We start from the raw sequence: 18,490 nt of genomic DNA on the forward strand, positions 1-18,490 counted from the left end.
CATCTGAAAACCTGTGACCAGGAGCCCCAAGTAGATACCGCTCTCTTTGTAAGGAGTTCTGCGCTGTATTTCACATTGTTTCCATGACAAAGTAGCATAAAAACAAAAAACTCAAGTTAATTATCTTAAAATTGTTGTGGTCAGAATTAGCATATCACCAGAGTAACTGCTAACTGCAGCCGCTCTTAGCTAGTTAGCGCAATTAGCCGTACATTAGCCGTGGAGAACCAGGGAAGTGTTGTTGTTGACACCACTAGCGCTACCACAGGCTGTTGCTAGCTCGTATGCTAACTTCAGTAGACATCTCTGCAACACAACACATAGACATCTTTGACATGTTGTTATTTCTTTATTTTTTGTTAATTTTTGAATGTTTCCAGCTGAAATTCTTACATATCGCACCTTTAAGTGCAGCACTTGGGTAAATGTGCTTATTTTCTTTCCTTTACTGTAAATCAGGTTATAAAATGTGAACGGTAAAGATTTTTTTTTAGCCTTAACGTTTTATTAGAAACTAGGAGAAGCAAAACACTTCCCACTGTCACCTCTTTTTGCTCTCCTGCTCTTTTTCTCTCTCCACTGGAGTCTTTGAGGAGGTAATCCCCAACCAGCAGCTCTCTCTTTCTCCCTCTTTCTGTCTGTCTCTTGCTCGACTCTCCTCCCTCCTGCCCTCTCCTGCCCCCCCACCTCCGCTTTTCTTCCTCTCGCTGGGTGCCAGAGGAGCTCCAGTGTAGAGCGAGCTCCAGTTTCCAGCTGGCCTTCCCACTGCGCTGCTGGTTATGGCGGACTCTCCTCTTAACCACTCGTGGCCCTCCTTCTCCAAACTCTGGATGAAGAGATGGTCCTTCAAGAGAGGTACGGTGGGAATCTGGCTTTACATTTAGTATCTAGTTCATTTGTTGGACAGTACGTAGGGAGGATAGGGTGGGTAAAACTGGTAGAGAGGAGGGAGTCCTGGTGGAGGTCAAGACTGGATGTGACCTTTGAAGGATGAGCTGGATGTTGTTTACCATTTTGACCTGATTTGGGGTTTGTGGTGTGTGACGGTTGCAGAGTATCTGATGAGTGTGAGTCATTTCTAACCCTGGTTCACAGTATATGGTATGAGAATGAACAAAAGTCACCATGCATAGTCAGTTATAAAGCAGCCTCTGATTATTCATTGTCAATCATCATTCTGTGTTTGCCACTGTGACTAGCAGAGCCTAAATGAAGGCTTTTTTAAATGATGTTTGGTGTGATTTTACAGTTTTCTAATTGAATCAATGAAGAAAAAGCCTGATAAATTGAGTTCATACACTTTAAACATGCAACAACTCGTCCTCCTCTCACAGCTCGTTCTATAACTTGAATTATTTCACGCCCTCTGCTCCCATGCTGTTATCTTCAGAGGAATATGACGTCTTTTTAGACATGAAGAAGCCTCGCTCCTGCTTCCATTTTGCTTCAGCCGTTGTATCTGTGCCGCTCGGTGCTTTGAAACAGTAGTCAGACGAATTTCTGATCAAAGAGGATCTGTGAGATGACAGTTGTTTTGATGTGCGCTTCGACCTCAGATCTGAAAGACTCTCTCTGCTCTGTTTTCATCTGTGTCACACACACACAGACACACACACACACTTAGATGACAGACACACACTTGTACACTTGTCCGGGAATCATCCTGGTACTGAATGATCACTGTGAGCTTAATCCAAACACCGTCCCCGAGGCAAAGGAATCAATAATGTATTTACGTAAGATGAGTTACAAGTGGGATTTTTATCCTGTCATCTGTGGTTTCTGTAGTTGGCTAATATGTGGCCTCATGTTAGTGTGTGTGATCAGAAGGATACTTGTTGTTCATTGTGCTATTGTTGAAAACACCTCCTCAATCTGTGTGCGGTGTAGTAACTCGTCATTGTAAATTATCAACTGACCGTATCATATGAGGCCCGAGTTCCTCTTGTGATTGTCATGATGTAGCTTTACAAACACATGTACAGTTTGTGGTGAACACGTGGTGCCCTCATTTCCTGTTTGTCACTTTTGTTCAAATGTCTTCCTTTTCACGAAATGAAAATTAAATAACAAAATCCTGCACCGCTAGAGCATTTATTTAAGATCCCCTAAAACTAGAAATAATATGTTTTTTAATAGAACATTTAAAAATACAGTTATCTCCCAGGTAAACTAATAAGACGTGGCAAGCTGAATTTTATAGCAAATTAGACAAAAACTAGAGGTAATATGGTCTTTATTAGACAGTTAACAATCACTGTAACACCTTAAGTAATCTAATCAGACATAACAAGCCCAACCTTGTATCAAGTTAGACAAAACTCACAACTAGAAATTATATGTGATTTACTAGACAATAAAAAACTTGCTAATGCTAATTAACCTCTCAAAAAGTCTTAAAAGGGTCTAACAGGAAGGAAGTTAATATGTTTTTTTGCTTTATTCTGCAGTACAGTTTTCTCTAAAGTGTATCTGATGTTGTTTTTGCAGGAAAAAAGTGGAATTGGAAAGTTTAAATGCTGAACACTTTCTCAGTGTACACATCACACCTGTGTATGCTGACTGTAGGACAACGATTGACTCCCAAACTATTTGTGATGTCACAAATCATGCTCGTAGCCCCGCCTCTTAACATCGAGAGAAACTTTACACTTCCAGCAGATGAATGTGAAAACAGTCTCCTAATGTCAAATTCTGCACATGAAGCTCAAACATTCAACTATAGGAACAAGAAGGAAAACACATTTTGGACTGGAGGGGGTCTTTAAAATGATCTCATGAATCACAAACAAACCTGGCTTTACTTTTTTCCTATATATATATATATGTATATATATATATATATATATATATATATATATATATATATATAAAGCCCCAGAATCCAGACTTTGCCTCAGACTTTATGATCTGTATGACACTCTCTATTCATAGACTCCCGATTTGGAAGGAAAAAGTCATTTAACAGGGAAAAAATGTTCGAGACCTCAGGAGGAGCAACAAAAGAGGGATCCCTCTTCTCAGATGGAGAGACACTCTGCGTGCCAACTGTACAGAGTGCACAGACAGTACAGTAGTGGAATTACAATGTAGAGAAATAGATTTTTTACGGCCCTAATGCTGTCTCGTTACACATTTTTCTAGTTGCCAGGGTCTATGGGGTCAATGGGTTCTTTCGGCAGCCATCATGAATTGATGTCCACGAGAATGGCAGAAAAATGCAGATTTTCATAACTCCTGAAGCAGACTTTTACGTCTAGCTTTGACACAAGAAATCAAATGGAAAGGACACTGACACGGTGCCACCACTGTTTATTGGTAAAAAACAGGGAAATAACTTAATTTTATTCTCATAACAATACAACATTATAACTTCTTTTGCAATATCCTCCTGCAAAAGCCAAAACGAAACTGCTTTATTCTCTCATATCGATTGCAACATTATTCATTAGATAGAAATCATGCTCACTGATACACAGAGCAGTTTGATACTACTCGCTAACTGAAAGCAAAACTCATCAAAACCCTGTTTCACAAAAGAAATGGCACAATATTAACGTGATATAACGCACGTAAAGTATGATACTAAGTAAATATTTAGTGTAATAACTTAAAGAGTTTTGGGCAAGGTGTTAATGTAATTTGGTGATGTATTAGTCAAACAATAGTATTAGTAGCAGACCACCCTTTGTTATGTGGAACCAAACTGTGGGGAAAACAGCTGTCAATGACGGTGCCAAAACCATTATGGAGACACACACACCTGAGCACGCAGCTCACACACACACTCAGACACACACTCACACTGATGTTTCATCCTTGTATGATGTATTAGCAGATATTAGAGGCCAACCATAAAAGGCCACAGCAGCGCTACAAGGCAGCATCAGGCTGCCGCTGCGGTGTCTGCACCGGGCGTCTAAGTTTACACTTAACACGAGGGGGATTTGGACACAAACAAATTCTCCCTCCAGCGGGGACGCTGCCATCCCCGCAGCCTCAGGCAGTGATTTAGTAATATAGAAAATAGATCTACAGTGTGTGTCTGCGTGTGTTTATGTGAGAGCATCTCTGGCTGCCGCGCTGAAGAGGGGACTGGATGCTGCTGGTTTATAGCAGGACATGGTGCAGGACTCAGAGTGTGGCCTGTCTGCATTTCATCTCACCGCACGACACTACCTGAGGTCTCCTACGCATAAGAAGCCACACAGAACAATCATCACACACAGTCGCTGCAGTTGAAATAATTACAGATAGTATAAGAATTATGTGCAAGAAAAAGATCCTGAATGGATGTAAGTCGTAACTCAGTTGTCACCAGGTTTAGAGCTTTGGTACAAGGAACTTTTAAAGCTAATCTGTCTTGTGATGTCACAGATATAAGCTTCGGACTCCTCTGAGGATGTTGAAAATCTTGGCAACAAAGAAGGCCCCATAAATAAAGGTTTAAATGAAAAAATGAAAATTGATTAACTAACTAGTTAAAACAAACCCTGATGCCTCTCTAATACCTAGCCTCCGCCTGAAACTGGCGTGTCTTTGTTATCCCCAAAGTCAGTTTCCTGGTCAGAGCTGCCGTAAATCGCCTCCATACTATATTTCTTTTGTCACACTGGACTCCGTCGGTCTTGGCGGCCGTGTGGCACCACCACAAGCATAAGAGTCCAAAGCTCCTGTGTGTGCGAGTTACACCAACACTCCCCTAGGAGTCAGGTTAGCTACACGGCTAACTGAGCTAACTAGCTAATGGAAGCTACAGTTTGCAGCAGTTAGCAGTTACTCTGGTGATATGCTGCCCCCTATTCGTTTGATGAATGAACAGGTGGCCCATTCCCAAAGGAGAAACTTCTCTCATCTGATAATTTCAGTGTTTCTATTTCATCTTTCTTGTGCTCCTCAACTTCATATATACTCCTAACATGTTTATATTTCTGCCCAGATAGTTTACATTCACAACATGGCATCAGTTGCAACTGTTTTGATATGTTAAATCAATAAATTCACCTTCGCAAGGGAACAGGAATAAAGCAAATCTATTCAAGGAGAATTGAGTCAGCCCGTGTGGAGCCAGGCTGGCTTAGTCTAAGGCTTGGGTTCACAGGAGGCGTCCCTTATGAAATGAGGCTTATGTAACCTGTTGTAGCTGTGGCTCTCCCCTCCTCAGATGGGCATGGTGTGTTTGAAACCCTAACAGCGAACTTGACATAGTCAGACGCCTTAACAGACCTTTCAGACACCACAGACAGTAATGTTTATTTTATATTGATGTAAAATGTGAGAAATGTTATAATTACACACTTTTTACCTTAAATACAGTATGTGTTACCAAACTCCATACTTCTCTCTGGTCTGTACATTTCCTTCATATAGCTGTAGTATATTATTGACCCGACAGGCAGCTTCTCAGGCCACTGAATCGTCAGTGAGGGAATAATCTCCAGCTCTCACCACTGACATGGAGACTAATGCTGGCTCACCGAGCAGTTTGCAGTGGTTTGTGGCATCGTGTGAATCAAGGAATCTGTTTATGCAATGGAAATGTAAAGGAGCTTTCAGTGAGAGGCTGGAGCAGGGGCTGGAGCTCAGCTTTTCTTTCATCATACACAAAATCGCCCAAATTGATTACACAGGTGTTGTACAGCTGTTGAAATCAGCTACTTCTGTCTTTATTTGTGCTCTATTTCTCATTATGGGACTGGTGAAGTTGTGTTTATAACTTGCAAACATCACATCTATTATCTTTCAGCATCAGAGTGCAAGCCATGCAGTCAGCCCTGTGGGCCTGCCAGTGCCCAGCTCAGTGTCCAGCCTCAGGCTCCCAGTGGAACAGGATCTTCGTCCTCACTGTCGCCTGCCTCTATCGCTGAGGATGTCTTTTTTGGTAGCCCTGATGAAGACCAGGTAAAACTTTGTGATCTTGTTTATGTTCTTTGAAACACATGCTCCCAGTATGTGTGTCAGTAGGTCCGTCCACCACTTTGATTGCAGCTGTTGGGTGGGTTTAAATTTTATACAGAAGTTCGTGGTTACCAATGATCATGACTTTGTTGATCCCCTGACAAAAGTTAGCGTCACTGTACCGTGAGATTAGCATTTTAGTTTTTTTAATTAGACAATCCATCCAAATATACTGAATGAATTACTGTAACATTTGTGATATTTTGTAAAAACTTCTAACCTTTGGCCTTCCATCCACTGCCATAACAAGGTCAAAGTTGAGTTTTAGTGCTTTGTTTTCAGTCAGCGCCCGCAGAAGCTCCTCTCTCCCGCAGAAAACACTGCTCCTGAAACGCCTCGTCAATAGTCCTGCCTTTAATTCTGTGACATCACACTATGTCACAATGTCATACATTTGCATAATTTATGCCTAGCAATTTGATTGGCTGCTAAGAATTAATTTAACACAGCTGCTTTTTGTAGTCAGCAGTTGAGCTGTGTTGTTGAGCATTAAAGTGTGTAAACCTATTCTAGTAGCAGCCCACAATACAATTATGAACCTGAAAATGAGAATAATACGACTCCTTTAAGAGATTTTCTACAAATATGACAACAATACTTCTAAAATAACTTACTAACTCTAGGCAAACGTGGTGAACAATATATATTCTATTAACATATATAAATATAGCCTTACAGAGCCACTAGCACAGCTGTAGACTCTTTGTTCAGAATATCTTGTTTATCTCCTCTCTGTCTCCATGTCAATCTACTGTCTGACCTTTCTAATCTCTTTTTAAATGTTTTCTTGGCTCCATTCTGCTCCTTTCTGCCTGCTCTCCTCCCTTGCTGACTTGTAGGATACATGTTCAGTAGTCAGTGACTACGACTGCCCCTGTGCAGAGGTGAGCAACAGTGTGGAGGACCTGCTGGGAATCAGCCCTTCTCTCAGAGACTCAGAGTACTTTAAAGACCTGGAGGGAGGGATACCGGCTTCACAGTCTACTGCATTTCCAGTAACAACAGTCCCAGAGAGCAAAAGCCTAACTGGCGTCCAGGTGTCCCTAAACACAGACAGTCCTGCCATCAACCAGCCTGTACAGAACTCTCTTCACTCACCTCAGGTCAATGCACCACCTCCTGCTTACTATATACACCCTGCAGAGGAGCCTCATCACAACTTTGTGGTCACTCAGCTGAATCATAAACTATTGCCCGGCTGTGTCATTGACAGCGGTGGCTCCTCAGGCCCTGCAGTAGGGCTTAGCTTGACGATTAATCTGAATGGACTATTGGGAACAATGGAAACAGGAGTAACAGGAACAGAGGAAGTAAAGGACCAATGCAGTATGGATTTAGACGGAGAGCCAGACCTGGACAGCTTTCCTATTCTGGTCAGATCCATGTCAACGTCTCGAAGGCACAGCTGGGGTGTCCCTGTGTCCCCCATTAACCTGGGGAGAAGGTAAGATGGATGGATGGATGGAAAGAATTGGAGGGAGGAGTCTCAAAAGGATGAATATGATTACACCAATTATGACTCACATCTAAAGTTTTTCATATGTTTCTACCTGAAAAGTGAAATTCAAGTGTTTTCTTCAGCGTCACTCTCAAAAAAAAGCAGGTGCTTTTCAACTGAGCAGAGCGTCTCAGTGGTTTAGTTGGTAATTCACAGCTGCTAAATAATGCACACACGGCTGCTCTGGGCTGAGAACAGTGCACCAAAATACCTGATGAAAAACCAAACACAAAAATAAACACAGGTCATAGATCGTCGTGCTCAAACATTTTGTTTGGTTAATAGATACATGTACTATGTCACTGCCTGGTTAACCCTCTGCTGTGTGTATGTGTTTGTTGCTGTGCTGTACTGCCAGACTGAGTCTGGACACCATGGCCATGGACAGTGATGGAGAGAGGGAGGATGATGAGGAGGAACAGAAAAGTCTCTTTGAGTCCGCCCAGCAGCCATCTGACAGCTACAAAGCATGTTCTGGAGACGAGATAGATGGTCCTAGGATCCCACGTCCAAGAGCCAGGGTCACCAGCATGGTAATAAAACATTATATTAAATATTATATATGTTCAGATTCATCGGTATCCAACCTGCCCCATATTAGAAAGGACTGTGACCAATATGGCTGAAGTAAGTATATCTGTCTGTTTCCCAGGCAGAAAACAGTGTCAGTGTCCAGTGCTTCAATACTTTGCGACTTTCTTCCCCTCTGTGGAAGTCCATACTGCTTTCCACTGAAGACATAAATCCTTAAAAACAGGGCATGACTTCCACTCTTAAAAAAGCCTCAGTAATTTCTCAGAAAAGCTGGGTACTGTAGTTTTTAGAAAATGTCCCTTAAAAAGGAGGAAATAGTACATTTGTGGGGGTATTTACAGCTGTGGATTAACACACATCTGGTTCTCAGAAAAGTATTTACAGCTTCAGGTTGGTGTATGTGGGAGTGAACTACAGCATGTGTGTTTGTGGTAATGTAGGCACAGGTTCACCACTGCAGCACAGTGACTCATTTATGTGTTTTAATGATTTGGGGGCAAAAACTGAGCTCTATAGCACAGAGGAATACAAAACTGTGTATCAGGTGTATCAATTGTGTTGATCCTTTAAGACAGGCTTTTTCAATCCTGGTCCTGATGTCTCCCTGATTCAAATAAGTGGGTCATTATCAGGCTTCAGCAGGGCTTGATGACAAGCTGATCGTGTCCAGCAAGTCCGACATAGTCTTACATCCTATTACTTTGTGTGAAGCTCTTGCTATTAACTTTAAGCCAGTTAGAGATGTACCCTTGTCTGTACATCAGGAAACGTTTTAAATCCTGAGAGTTAAGGTAGAGCGACAGGAGGACATCAGAGGGAAAATTCGAAAACATTTTCCTCACGATATACCAACCGGATTAACCGACGTAGTTGGTGACGTAGTGCCGTAAAGTGTTACACACCTCTGGCGGGGGATTGTAGCAGCATGTAAAGGTACATAGTGCAAGAACAGGCGCTCAGGGTGCACAGTGGAAGTGACAGAGGCTCAGTATATAAGAGTTATCCTCATAAGCATCACAGCTGTATGTTGGGGAGTTGAGATATGCATGTGATGTAAATGTGTGTTTATTCTTCAATGCTTTCAGGCCAGTGGAAGGCCTGGCAGGCATCTCTACTCCCGCTCAGAGATCCTCGCCACAGACGAATGTTCACGTGCTGCGCACATTTCTCGCGTTGTGCAGACATCCAAACAGGCTGCACGGGCAGCAGGAGGTGGGACTGAGTGTTTGTACATGTGGAGTACACGTTAGTTTGTGTTTTCACCATATCCATATCCGTATCTGATAGCTTTATTCTTTCTCTTCTGCAGCAGAGGAGTTCGACCCTGAAGAAAACCTTCACTCTACTGAAGGACAGAGCCATATGTGAGTCTACACAGTCATCAAGTACATCTGCGACTTGAGTTAGTGTGCAGTATTGGATGGAATATCTGTTTCCTTTCCAGTAGCTGCTTCAGTCTGATTTTTAATGATACTTGAAGGAAAGAAATAAAAGGATGCTCCTCTGGTTTGATTCACAGGAGGCGACTGTTGATCACTTGTGTCGTGTAAATTATACCTGCAACTTTTGAATGGCTCAGTACAATAGTTCACATACTGTTCTGGAGTTGTAAATCATTATAGTCTGGTCCTGCCGTCTAACTCCCACGTAACAGGGGGGCTTTCCCCATTCCCTCCTGACATTTCTGCTCCATGTCATATGTCTGCAACCTCCTCCTCCCACAGTCCTCTCTCCCAGCTCCATAGATGGCCCCTCAGTGTGTGTGTGTGTGTGTGTGTGTGTGTGTGTGTGTAAGGTATATGTGTGTTCTGGTGATTGTGTGGATGCAGCAGACAAGGGAGGATTTATCTGTAAATCACAGTTTGACACCCAGCTCCCAGCAGTCTAGCTCTCTCCTCTCCTCTCTTCTCTTCTCCTCTCCTCTCCTCTCCTCTCCTCTCCTCTCCTCTCCTCTCCTCACCTCTCCTCTCCTCTCCTCTCCTCTCCTCTCCTCACCCGTCCTCTCCTCTCCTCTCCTCTCCTCTCCTCTCCTCTCCTCTCCTCTCCTCTCCTCTCCTCCTCTCGCAGCCCCCCACTCAGCCTCAGTGTCTTGTTTGTCTTAGGCTGATGGTACAGAAAGTTCTGCAGGAGCTGAAGCTGTATCATGGGTAAGTAAACAGGAGAGGGAGGTCTGCCTGCTTGTGCCACTTCGGAGCAGCTGCAGAGCCAGGTTGTGATCAGGGAGCACTGCACTGTGTGGATTTGTGTGTGTGTACACGTATGTGCTTGCATGTGTGCTCACATGTGCTTGTTTTTGCACTGAAACACGATGACATTATCCCTGGAAAGCTCTGCGACAACACAAGATGCCACAAAATCATCGGTTGATGGTGAACCCACCTAACAAAGTTTCCTCTGCTGGTTTAACCACATTACTCAGATTGTCTTTATTTTTGTCAACACCCTTCACGTGTGCTGTGATCAAGGTTTCTTATGGTTAGCTCTGGTTAATGTTCAGGCCAGATTCTCCAAACTGAAATCAGCTCATTGTTCCTCCACAGAGCGAAGCAGAGGAACAACAGATCAGAGACCAAAGGGGCAGGAAGTGTCACCTGGTACGAGTTCCTCTCTAATGAGTAAGTTCTGTCTCGCTAAAGCTGCACAAACAGTCACAATTATGTAGTTTTGGATGAAAATAAACATTTTCCGCAGAATAAGGTGCTCGATTATCGGGGGATATGTGTTCTGCTATTGCATGATGTGTTTCATTAGCAGTACTGTATATGAGAGGATACGGTCAAAACCAAAAGTGGTAAAACATTAACTGTCAGTCCCTTGAAATTTGCTCTTGGTTCTGCAATTATGTGGTTTGTTGTAATGGTACACGTGAACCCAATTCTCATAATACAACAGTAACTATTCAACAAAATCAACCGCTTACCCATAACGACTATCACGGTGTTGATTTCCAGACTGACAATTAAGAGCGTAACAATGATGATATACAGCGTGTCGTACCTCTTCACATAACGTTAGGGTTGGTAAGTTGTTCTAGGAGCCTTTTTATGTTATATTTGTAGAAAATGTGTTTACTTGTGCTCACAGCACGCAGCCACTGAGCCTGCTCTTCAGCAGCTTGCTAACTCAGTAGCACTAAGTACACAGCCCCCGACCTAAGGAACGAGTGAGCAGCAGTGGTAAAGCAACCCTTGATAGATAGCAGCTGCTATTCTCAGATGAGGGCTTGAAAGTTGTTTCTATTTTTTCATTCTTACTTCATCCACAGTGATGTGTTGTGGTTTCTTTCTTGTGACAAATGTACTTATTGTAAGTCGCTTTGGACAAAAGCGTCTGCTAAATGCCCTAAATGTAAATGCAGTGGCAGAACACTCTTGTAGCGGCTAATGTTAGCATAAACCTTAAAGATACTGTCGTGCTGGGTAGCCCTTTTGGACTTAAGCACATTCATGACATTTTGCTCATGTTCATTCAGTCGCTTACCGACTACCACAAAGCACACAACCCCTGAGCCCAATAAAAGAGCAGCGCACACTCATGTAGCGGCCGACGTTAGCATAAAGCACGCGCTCGGAGTAACTGTCGTGCTGGGTAGCCTTTTTGGACTGAGGTACATTCGTGACAGCTATTTTTTGTTATGTTTACATGATTGACGAGAGCGCACTAGAAGCTAATACGGCTCTGAGTCTGTGTGGTTAGGCAATGCGCGTTGTGTTTTGGAGGACTGGCTCTGAATGGAGGACGCAGGATTTTTTTGGTTGTATACCTCCAAATTAAGCTTGCTTTTGCTGGTTTCTCCTGTCCAATTACCAACAACCATTATTTTAATCACAAATTTTTCAAGAATAATTAACGTTTGTGATCAAATATGCTATAAGGAACATGTTTTCCTAAAGACCTACGCCTTGCTATACGACTGGACGATGCTGAATGTGGGACCACCACACACTTCAGAAGAGGAGCAGGATGTGTGAAGGGGCCGCAACTGTTATGCTAATATCTATTTATCTCTTTAGCTCAGATTATTACTCGGGCCCTGTACGCGATGATTACATTTTCTATATTGAAGTGTGAATTTCGTTCTCTGCTCCCTCGAACAGGAATGAGGATGAGGAGGATCGTACAGAGAAGGTGGAGAAAGGCACCAAGGTGAAGAGGACTCTCAGCTCCCTGAGGAACAGGGTGACTGGCTCCTTCAATAAAGACAGGGTAAACTCATACCACAGACACATTGAACTCACTGTGCAAAAAACCATGTTGCCTGAACTGCGACGGCATATAAGATCTAATTAGCATGAAAAATATTTGAAGAGCTAAAAATACTAATATTTATATGATTAAGACCAATCCTGGTGTGCGTGTTGCTGCACACAAGAGTCACATGTTACTCCGCCGACATGATTGTGCAACATCACACCCAGCCAGTGCAACATACGCCGCAGTGAAAGAGTACACACAGATTTGCATATAAAACCCCGTCTGTGTCTGCTCCTCTTGTTCCTCTGCAGGGTAAGAACCGAGAAAAAGAGCAGCAGAAAGAGAAGGGGAAGGAGGCCAAGGAGAGCGGCAACAGGCATCATCTGGTGCCTGGCTCTTTCTCCAGCTGTGCCACCTGTTCACTGTGCAGCAAGACCCTGCAGAAAAAGCATGGCCTGCAGTGCATGAGTGAGTTACACCTACACAACCACAGGTGTATACGCACACGCGCTTGTTCTCCGCCTGACACAGGCAGCGAATGTTCACAGGTGCTCCGCTCACACACAAAAACACATCTATTTATGCACTTGCTGCTGCACGCATGCTCACACGCCCATTTGTTGGAGCAAACAGTGTGTGTCCCCGTCCCTACACACACACACACACAGTCACACACACCTAACCAGAAATAATAAAGCATTCATTAAGCAGTCAGGAAATACTCAAATGCTGGGTGCAATAAGTGACTATTTCTGACTGTATGTTATTTTAATACACGTGTTGACATGTGGCTGATTATGGCATTCGGTCTCTGCACCAGTTTCAGAGTGTGATAATTACATCATAAAGTACAGTGGCTTTTCTATCGTACATTTCTGCTGAAAGGAAGATGTTGTTGCGTATCAGTTCCTCTTCAAACAACATTTAAACTTCTGAAGCATTTCACACTGCGTCAGTACCCTGGGTCCTAGTTTTGCGCAACTCCTCTCACTTGTTTAGATGTGTTATCTGATGTATTAACACCATCCTCAGACAGCTGTTTATGCGAATCTGCAGCACGCCTTAACTCTGTTCGTCTGGCTTGAAGTATTCTTCACATTTCCTGTGTCTTTTGTGTGTTGGTTGAACTCTTGCAATGAGAAAGTGGGCCCTGCTTTGTCTGGGGGCAACCACAGCTTCACCGAGGAGACCTGTACAGGACATTTCAGCACCTCACAGCTGCTTTTTTTCTTTCTGACGTCGTCTCTTACGCCACTCCTGACAGCCTGCAGGTCAGCTGATAAGCCTGCAATACCCAATGAAAGACATGTAAGACCGTTTGTGAATAGAGTCCAGCGCACGTCAGACTTGAATTAGGCAAAGGAATACCTTTTTATTATACAAAATATTTGAAGGAGAAGTCTACTAAATAAAATAATCAAAAGAGTTTAAACTGATGAACTGAGTCGGGTAAGATTTGAAAGAAATTGATTGTTGTGCTCTATAGTTCCTACCATTTCATGAGGTCGTGGATTAGTGTAGATTGATTTTAGAGATTTGGAAATACAGTAATGCAAAAATTAAAGGCCAAACTTTTTATAGTATTACTGGAAAATAATAGGATTTTCTAATTTCTTGCTTTAACATCCATTTTATAACATCCATTAACATTTCCTTTAGCAGAACCTTTCAGTGAAATGTCTCTTAATGTCTCCATACGACTTTGCTGCACTGACACTGAAACATACTGAAAGTAAAAAGGACTCAATTTGCAGAAATGCATTATTTCTGATGTGACATGTACTTATTTGATCATATCATTTGAGTATTATTACGTTGTGTTTTATGTTTAGTTGGTTGGTTTTTAATTTTAAGAAAATACACACAAATAAGAAGGATAGAAAATAATATACAGTGCAGGAAGAGGCAGAAAACTGAAATAATGTTAAGATGTCACAAAGAAATAGAAAACACACGATTAACATACAGAAAATAATAGAAAATACATAATAAGATGGTAAACTGATAATTGCAAAATATGTACCGTAACAATAACAATGAAAAAATGTTAATCAATACCAACACCTCATATTCTATAAATTGTTCATGTGTTTTATATATGAAATGTTTTTTTTTATCTACAAAGTAACTAGAAACTGTAGCTGTTTGATAAGCTGTGGAATAAAAAGTACAATTTCTTTTATAACATTTCCTCCTAAAGGTTGTGAGTTTAAGCATAAAGTAGCATAAATTAGGAAAAGTACCTCAGAATGTGCCTTGAGTAGTGTAAATGTACTTATAGATAGACAGATACTTTATTGATCCCGATGGAAATAAAGGTTAACAAAGGGCAAATAAACCACACAGAGTCAGCTCCTTCCAATTCATCGTCAGGAGAAAAACAAACACATTTTAAATAATGGCCCTTTTACTTTTTACTATACTATATTGAAGTTTAAATAAATAATTAAACTGCATACTGTAGTGATTGTATTAATCTTCCCTTATAAGTGCATACAAGTTAATTTAGAAGTGATACTTTCATCCTCCATCAGGGTATTTCCTCACGATACAGGCCGCCTGTTGTCTAATCAGTTGCGTGGACATTCTCGTAATTCGGAGGCTGACTTCTCACAAGACATGTGGTCTGTTGGTGGAGAATTTCACATCACCAAATAAAGTTTCAGACAAAGAACGAGGAAACAGAACTGTTCTCAAAAATTAGTGCCATTTTCATTTTCTGTCCAGCTGTCCGAGAAGAGGAGCAGTTAGTCACCCTGTGCTCCCACTTCATTATTTCATGCCTGTAACCTCATAAGTTCCCCCTGATCCTTCTGTTCTGTGTGAGACGAGGACCATAATGCCTCAACAACATTTATAAATGCTGTCTGGCAGGAGGGGGGATGTAATGTATGATTGTTTCCAATAGTGTGCTTATTAAACAAAGTTGTTCTGGCATGTTTCACCAGGCACGGGGCACCACGCATCCAGTGGGATTCACACTGCACTGCTTCTTTTAGACATTAACCAGAAACCAATAACACATCTATCTGTCTGAGAGGATCCCCCATTCATCAAGTGTGGCTCTTGAGAGTGACAAAGTTACAAATCCTACATTTTGACACACAATCACACACACACACACACACACACACACACACACACACACACACAGGCGTGTGAAAACAAGTGAGTGCCCCTTTAATTTGCACCGAGCCCTGTGGGGATTCAGCCGAGAATCAGCCTGTGGAATGCGTCGTTTGTATGCCAGAGATTGTTCCCAGTGAGAGTAGGACACAAAACTGGACAAAAACAAGAATGTGGGATACTTGTTGCTGTTGATCTCAATGGCCGAACTGATTTATCGAGCTCTCGGGCTGACTACATGTCCTTTCGGATGCGGCTGCTTCAGATAAACCCGGCTCTCGTCGCCACGGTAAGAGGCAGCTACAGTAGCGATGGTCTCAAGCGGGATCAGGTGGATAACTCCCGTTGTTTCCCTTCAATGGACTTCTCGGGCATCCTGACCGCTAGCTAAGCAGCTACATGCTAATCGTAGCCAACTTGTTGAATTCTCCTCCTGAAGGCTTGGTGTTTTGGTTTGAGTCGGCGTGTTAACAAAGGGGAAACCACCTTCTTAAGTTTCCTCGATGTTTAACGTATCCCGAACTGGCCCGAATCAAATCCCAGTAACTTCTGTAGCGCGTAGCTCGCTAGCTGTTAGCCACTTAGCGCGTTAGCCTGCCGACGACCGCTTCTATTTGAAAAACAAGGCTAGCTGGGTTAGCTTTAATTAGCTTAAAGTGATGGTTAATGTAATGGAGCAGGCAAACGCACTAACTCTGCCTGTTTTTGTAATCCAAATGCTGCACAACTGCCCTTCAGTTTCACTTTATTTGCCTTTTTTTGTTGTTGCTGCAGACTTTGAGGCTCAACAGGTGATAGTTGGCTAACGTTAGCCAGCAAGATAACTTGACCCGAGCTCAGCTGTTATAATTTAGATGTAAAGGGGGGTTATTATATACATTTAGATTGTGATTAGTGGTGTGAGTCGAAGCTACTCTCCAGCTGCTGGTGTTTAACTGTCTCTTGTCTTTCACACTGTGCTCCCTGGCCGTTGTATTTGGCTCAGAGACTGAAGCAGCTCACTGGATCGGTGTTATGAAACGCCATAATCCTCGATGTGTTAAATTATGTCATTCTTCACTGTCAAATTCGTGCTTTTCTTACTCTTCCACCTTTCTGTTCGGACTGAGCTCTCTCTCTGGTTGGGTCACATGGTGCTAATTGTGCTTGGCAGGTCCGCCGGTGCATAACAGCCCACTCCACTGACTCTGGGTCTCACCCATCTCACCCTGTTAGCACACCACTTCTCCATGCATCACTGATTTGCCTTCCAGCATGCCTGACTCTCTGGGTGTCTGACTTTTGCGAGATGTAAGGTTAACATCTCCTCTCAGTAGATTTCCACCTCTAAATTGTTGTTTTCATTGCATCTCTTGGCCTGATTAGTCAGGTGATGGACACTAAATCTAAAGGGGAGTAAACGGCAGATGAGGAAAAAAACCCCATCTAAGTCTATGTGTGTCTTTCACTTTAAAGTATAAAACATTTATTTGGGCCTTGATACTTCTTCCTCAGCTTTCCTCAAGCTTAATCTTCTAGCAGTATCTGGTCCAAAAGTGGTGATCATGGCCCTCCTTTTTGGGTGAGAAATGTGGCCGGGGGAGATGGTTCGCTTCACTGAGTAAGCACCTCCCTGAGCCCCAGTTCCTCCTGTTTCACTAGATGATGTCATAGGTCGGCTGGCTGCTTCAGAGTTTGCCCCAAGTGTTGATGTTTTTGTCCTTCCTCTCAGAGAGCCAAGAGTCTGACACACCCGCATGCACAGGAAGCAGGTGATGTCAGTTCGTGGCTGCTGTTTTAAGAAATGAAGACCTTTTTTTAAAACAGCTGTTATGACCTACTTGTCTTCAAGTTGGTCTTTACAACAATTTGTGGGGGATTTTCTAAGAACTGCATAGGGTCGAAGGAGGTGGTATGTGGTTTATTCTTCACCAACAATAGTACAAAGAAAACCATTGCAGGAAATAGCTGTAGCTGTAACCTATATATTGAATAACCCCCCCCCCCCCAAGTTAGGATAGGGGTTTTGGTCGTATTGCACAGCTCTGAATCAAATCTTGTATATAGGTAATAAATAAAAGCAAAACCTGAAGGTCTAACAAACAGAAAACATATATGTGATGAAAAAAAGGATTGTACGATTATGTTTTTCTTTTTTCTTGCTATTTGGTGCAGATGTTGGAGTGTCATGGAGAGTTTTACTGTACAACTCCAACTTAAGACTGAAAAAGAATAAACAGGTTATAAAATCTGTACATTCATAACACGTTATCTCAACCAACTTAAAAAAAAATAAAACCTAATAATCTTTGTCATGCTGGGGGAATGGTCATCAGAAATGTTTGCACAATTCCTAGTTAATGTGACAAAACCACTTGACTGGGAAACTCCAATTCCACCCACACTGTCTCGAGTTCAACAGTGTTTGTAGTATATATGATAAAACAACTCTTAAGTGTACTGTCGAGTTAATGTTTCCCTGGAATAACACCCCCTATCTTATCAGGAGCCCCGCCGATTCCAGTCTTGTCCCATAAGATAACACAAGGCAACACATTTTCTCTTCAGACTAAGAGTGAAACTATTTTTTGAAATCTCTTTTCAGCCATCTCTTAGTTTTTTGGGTGGTTTCTTTTTCTGCCACCCTGGGCAGGCCAAGGAAAGTCTGCTCTTCTATCACTCTGCTGATCGCAGCGGTGACCTCGGCTTCGTTTGCATTTCTAGTTCGCTGAGTGACTCACTGAACTGTGCACTGCTGTACCGCCGCAAGTGTGCTTCTTGTGTGATAGGGTAGTTACCAGTCAGCAGATTCTGGGTGTGGTCGTGGTTTTGATGGGGTGGTGTCGCGTGGATCCACTGCAAACCAAGCTGCTGCTGACATGACCGAGTGACTGGAACTGATCACCCCGGTCAAGAGTAGCGGAGCTGGTTGATCTCCCTCATGTAAACCACTATGGTAGAAGTGATACCGGCCTTGTGTCTAAGCTGTATGTGATGATCTGTTGGCTGTGGCTTATTTTGTGGTGCAGCATTCGTATATTTTCATCACACGCTGTGCCATCACCGAAAACGTCGAGGTGGTCTGTACTGTAGCTGCAACAAGTCATTGCTGATAAGCTGTGATATCAGTAAACAGAAAACACACTGTTCCTGCTTATCTAAGGATCATTTTGGACTTCCAATAAGCAAAATTTCTTTTGA

The 18,490-nt window shown here is 42.6% G+C and overlaps 1 protein-coding gene across 2 annotated transcripts in view; it reads left to right on the plus strand.

Moving 5' to 3' along the window:
• Positions 1 to 774: 774 nt before the first annotated feature.
• The window catches only part of arhgef18b (rho/rac guanine nucleotide exchange factor (GEF) 18b), a 47,235-nt gene continuing 29,519 nt past the window's right edge, over positions 775 to 18,490 (plus strand). Inside the window, exons 1-10 of one of the 2 annotated variants that reach the window (XM_084355940.1) lie at positions 775 to 855; positions 5,747 to 5,901; positions 6,798 to 7,402; positions 7,815 to 7,989; positions 9,076 to 9,202; positions 9,300 to 9,354; positions 10,093 to 10,137; positions 10,531 to 10,605; positions 12,088 to 12,196; positions 12,496 to 12,652. In XM_084355940.1, the coding sequence (XP_084212066.1) occupies positions 780 to 855; positions 5,747 to 5,901; positions 6,798 to 7,402; positions 7,815 to 7,989; positions 9,076 to 9,202; positions 9,300 to 9,354; positions 10,093 to 10,137; positions 10,531 to 10,605; positions 12,088 to 12,196; positions 12,496 to 12,652 (1,579 nt within the window). In that variant the 5' untranslated portion in view covers positions 775 to 779. The remainder of the gene's footprint in view (positions 856 to 5,746; positions 5,902 to 6,797; positions 7,403 to 7,814; positions 7,990 to 9,075; positions 9,203 to 9,299; positions 9,355 to 10,092; positions 10,138 to 10,530; positions 10,606 to 12,087; positions 12,197 to 12,495; positions 12,653 to 18,490) is intronic. The other variant, XM_084355941.1, reaches the window with a different exon arrangement.

Source organism: Pagrus pagrus, assembly GCF_965226575.1.
Source record: "Pagrus pagrus genome assembly, chromosome: 6".
Classification (NCBI taxonomy): domain Eukaryota; kingdom Metazoa; phylum Chordata; class Actinopteri; order Spariformes; family Sparidae; genus Pagrus; species Pagrus pagrus.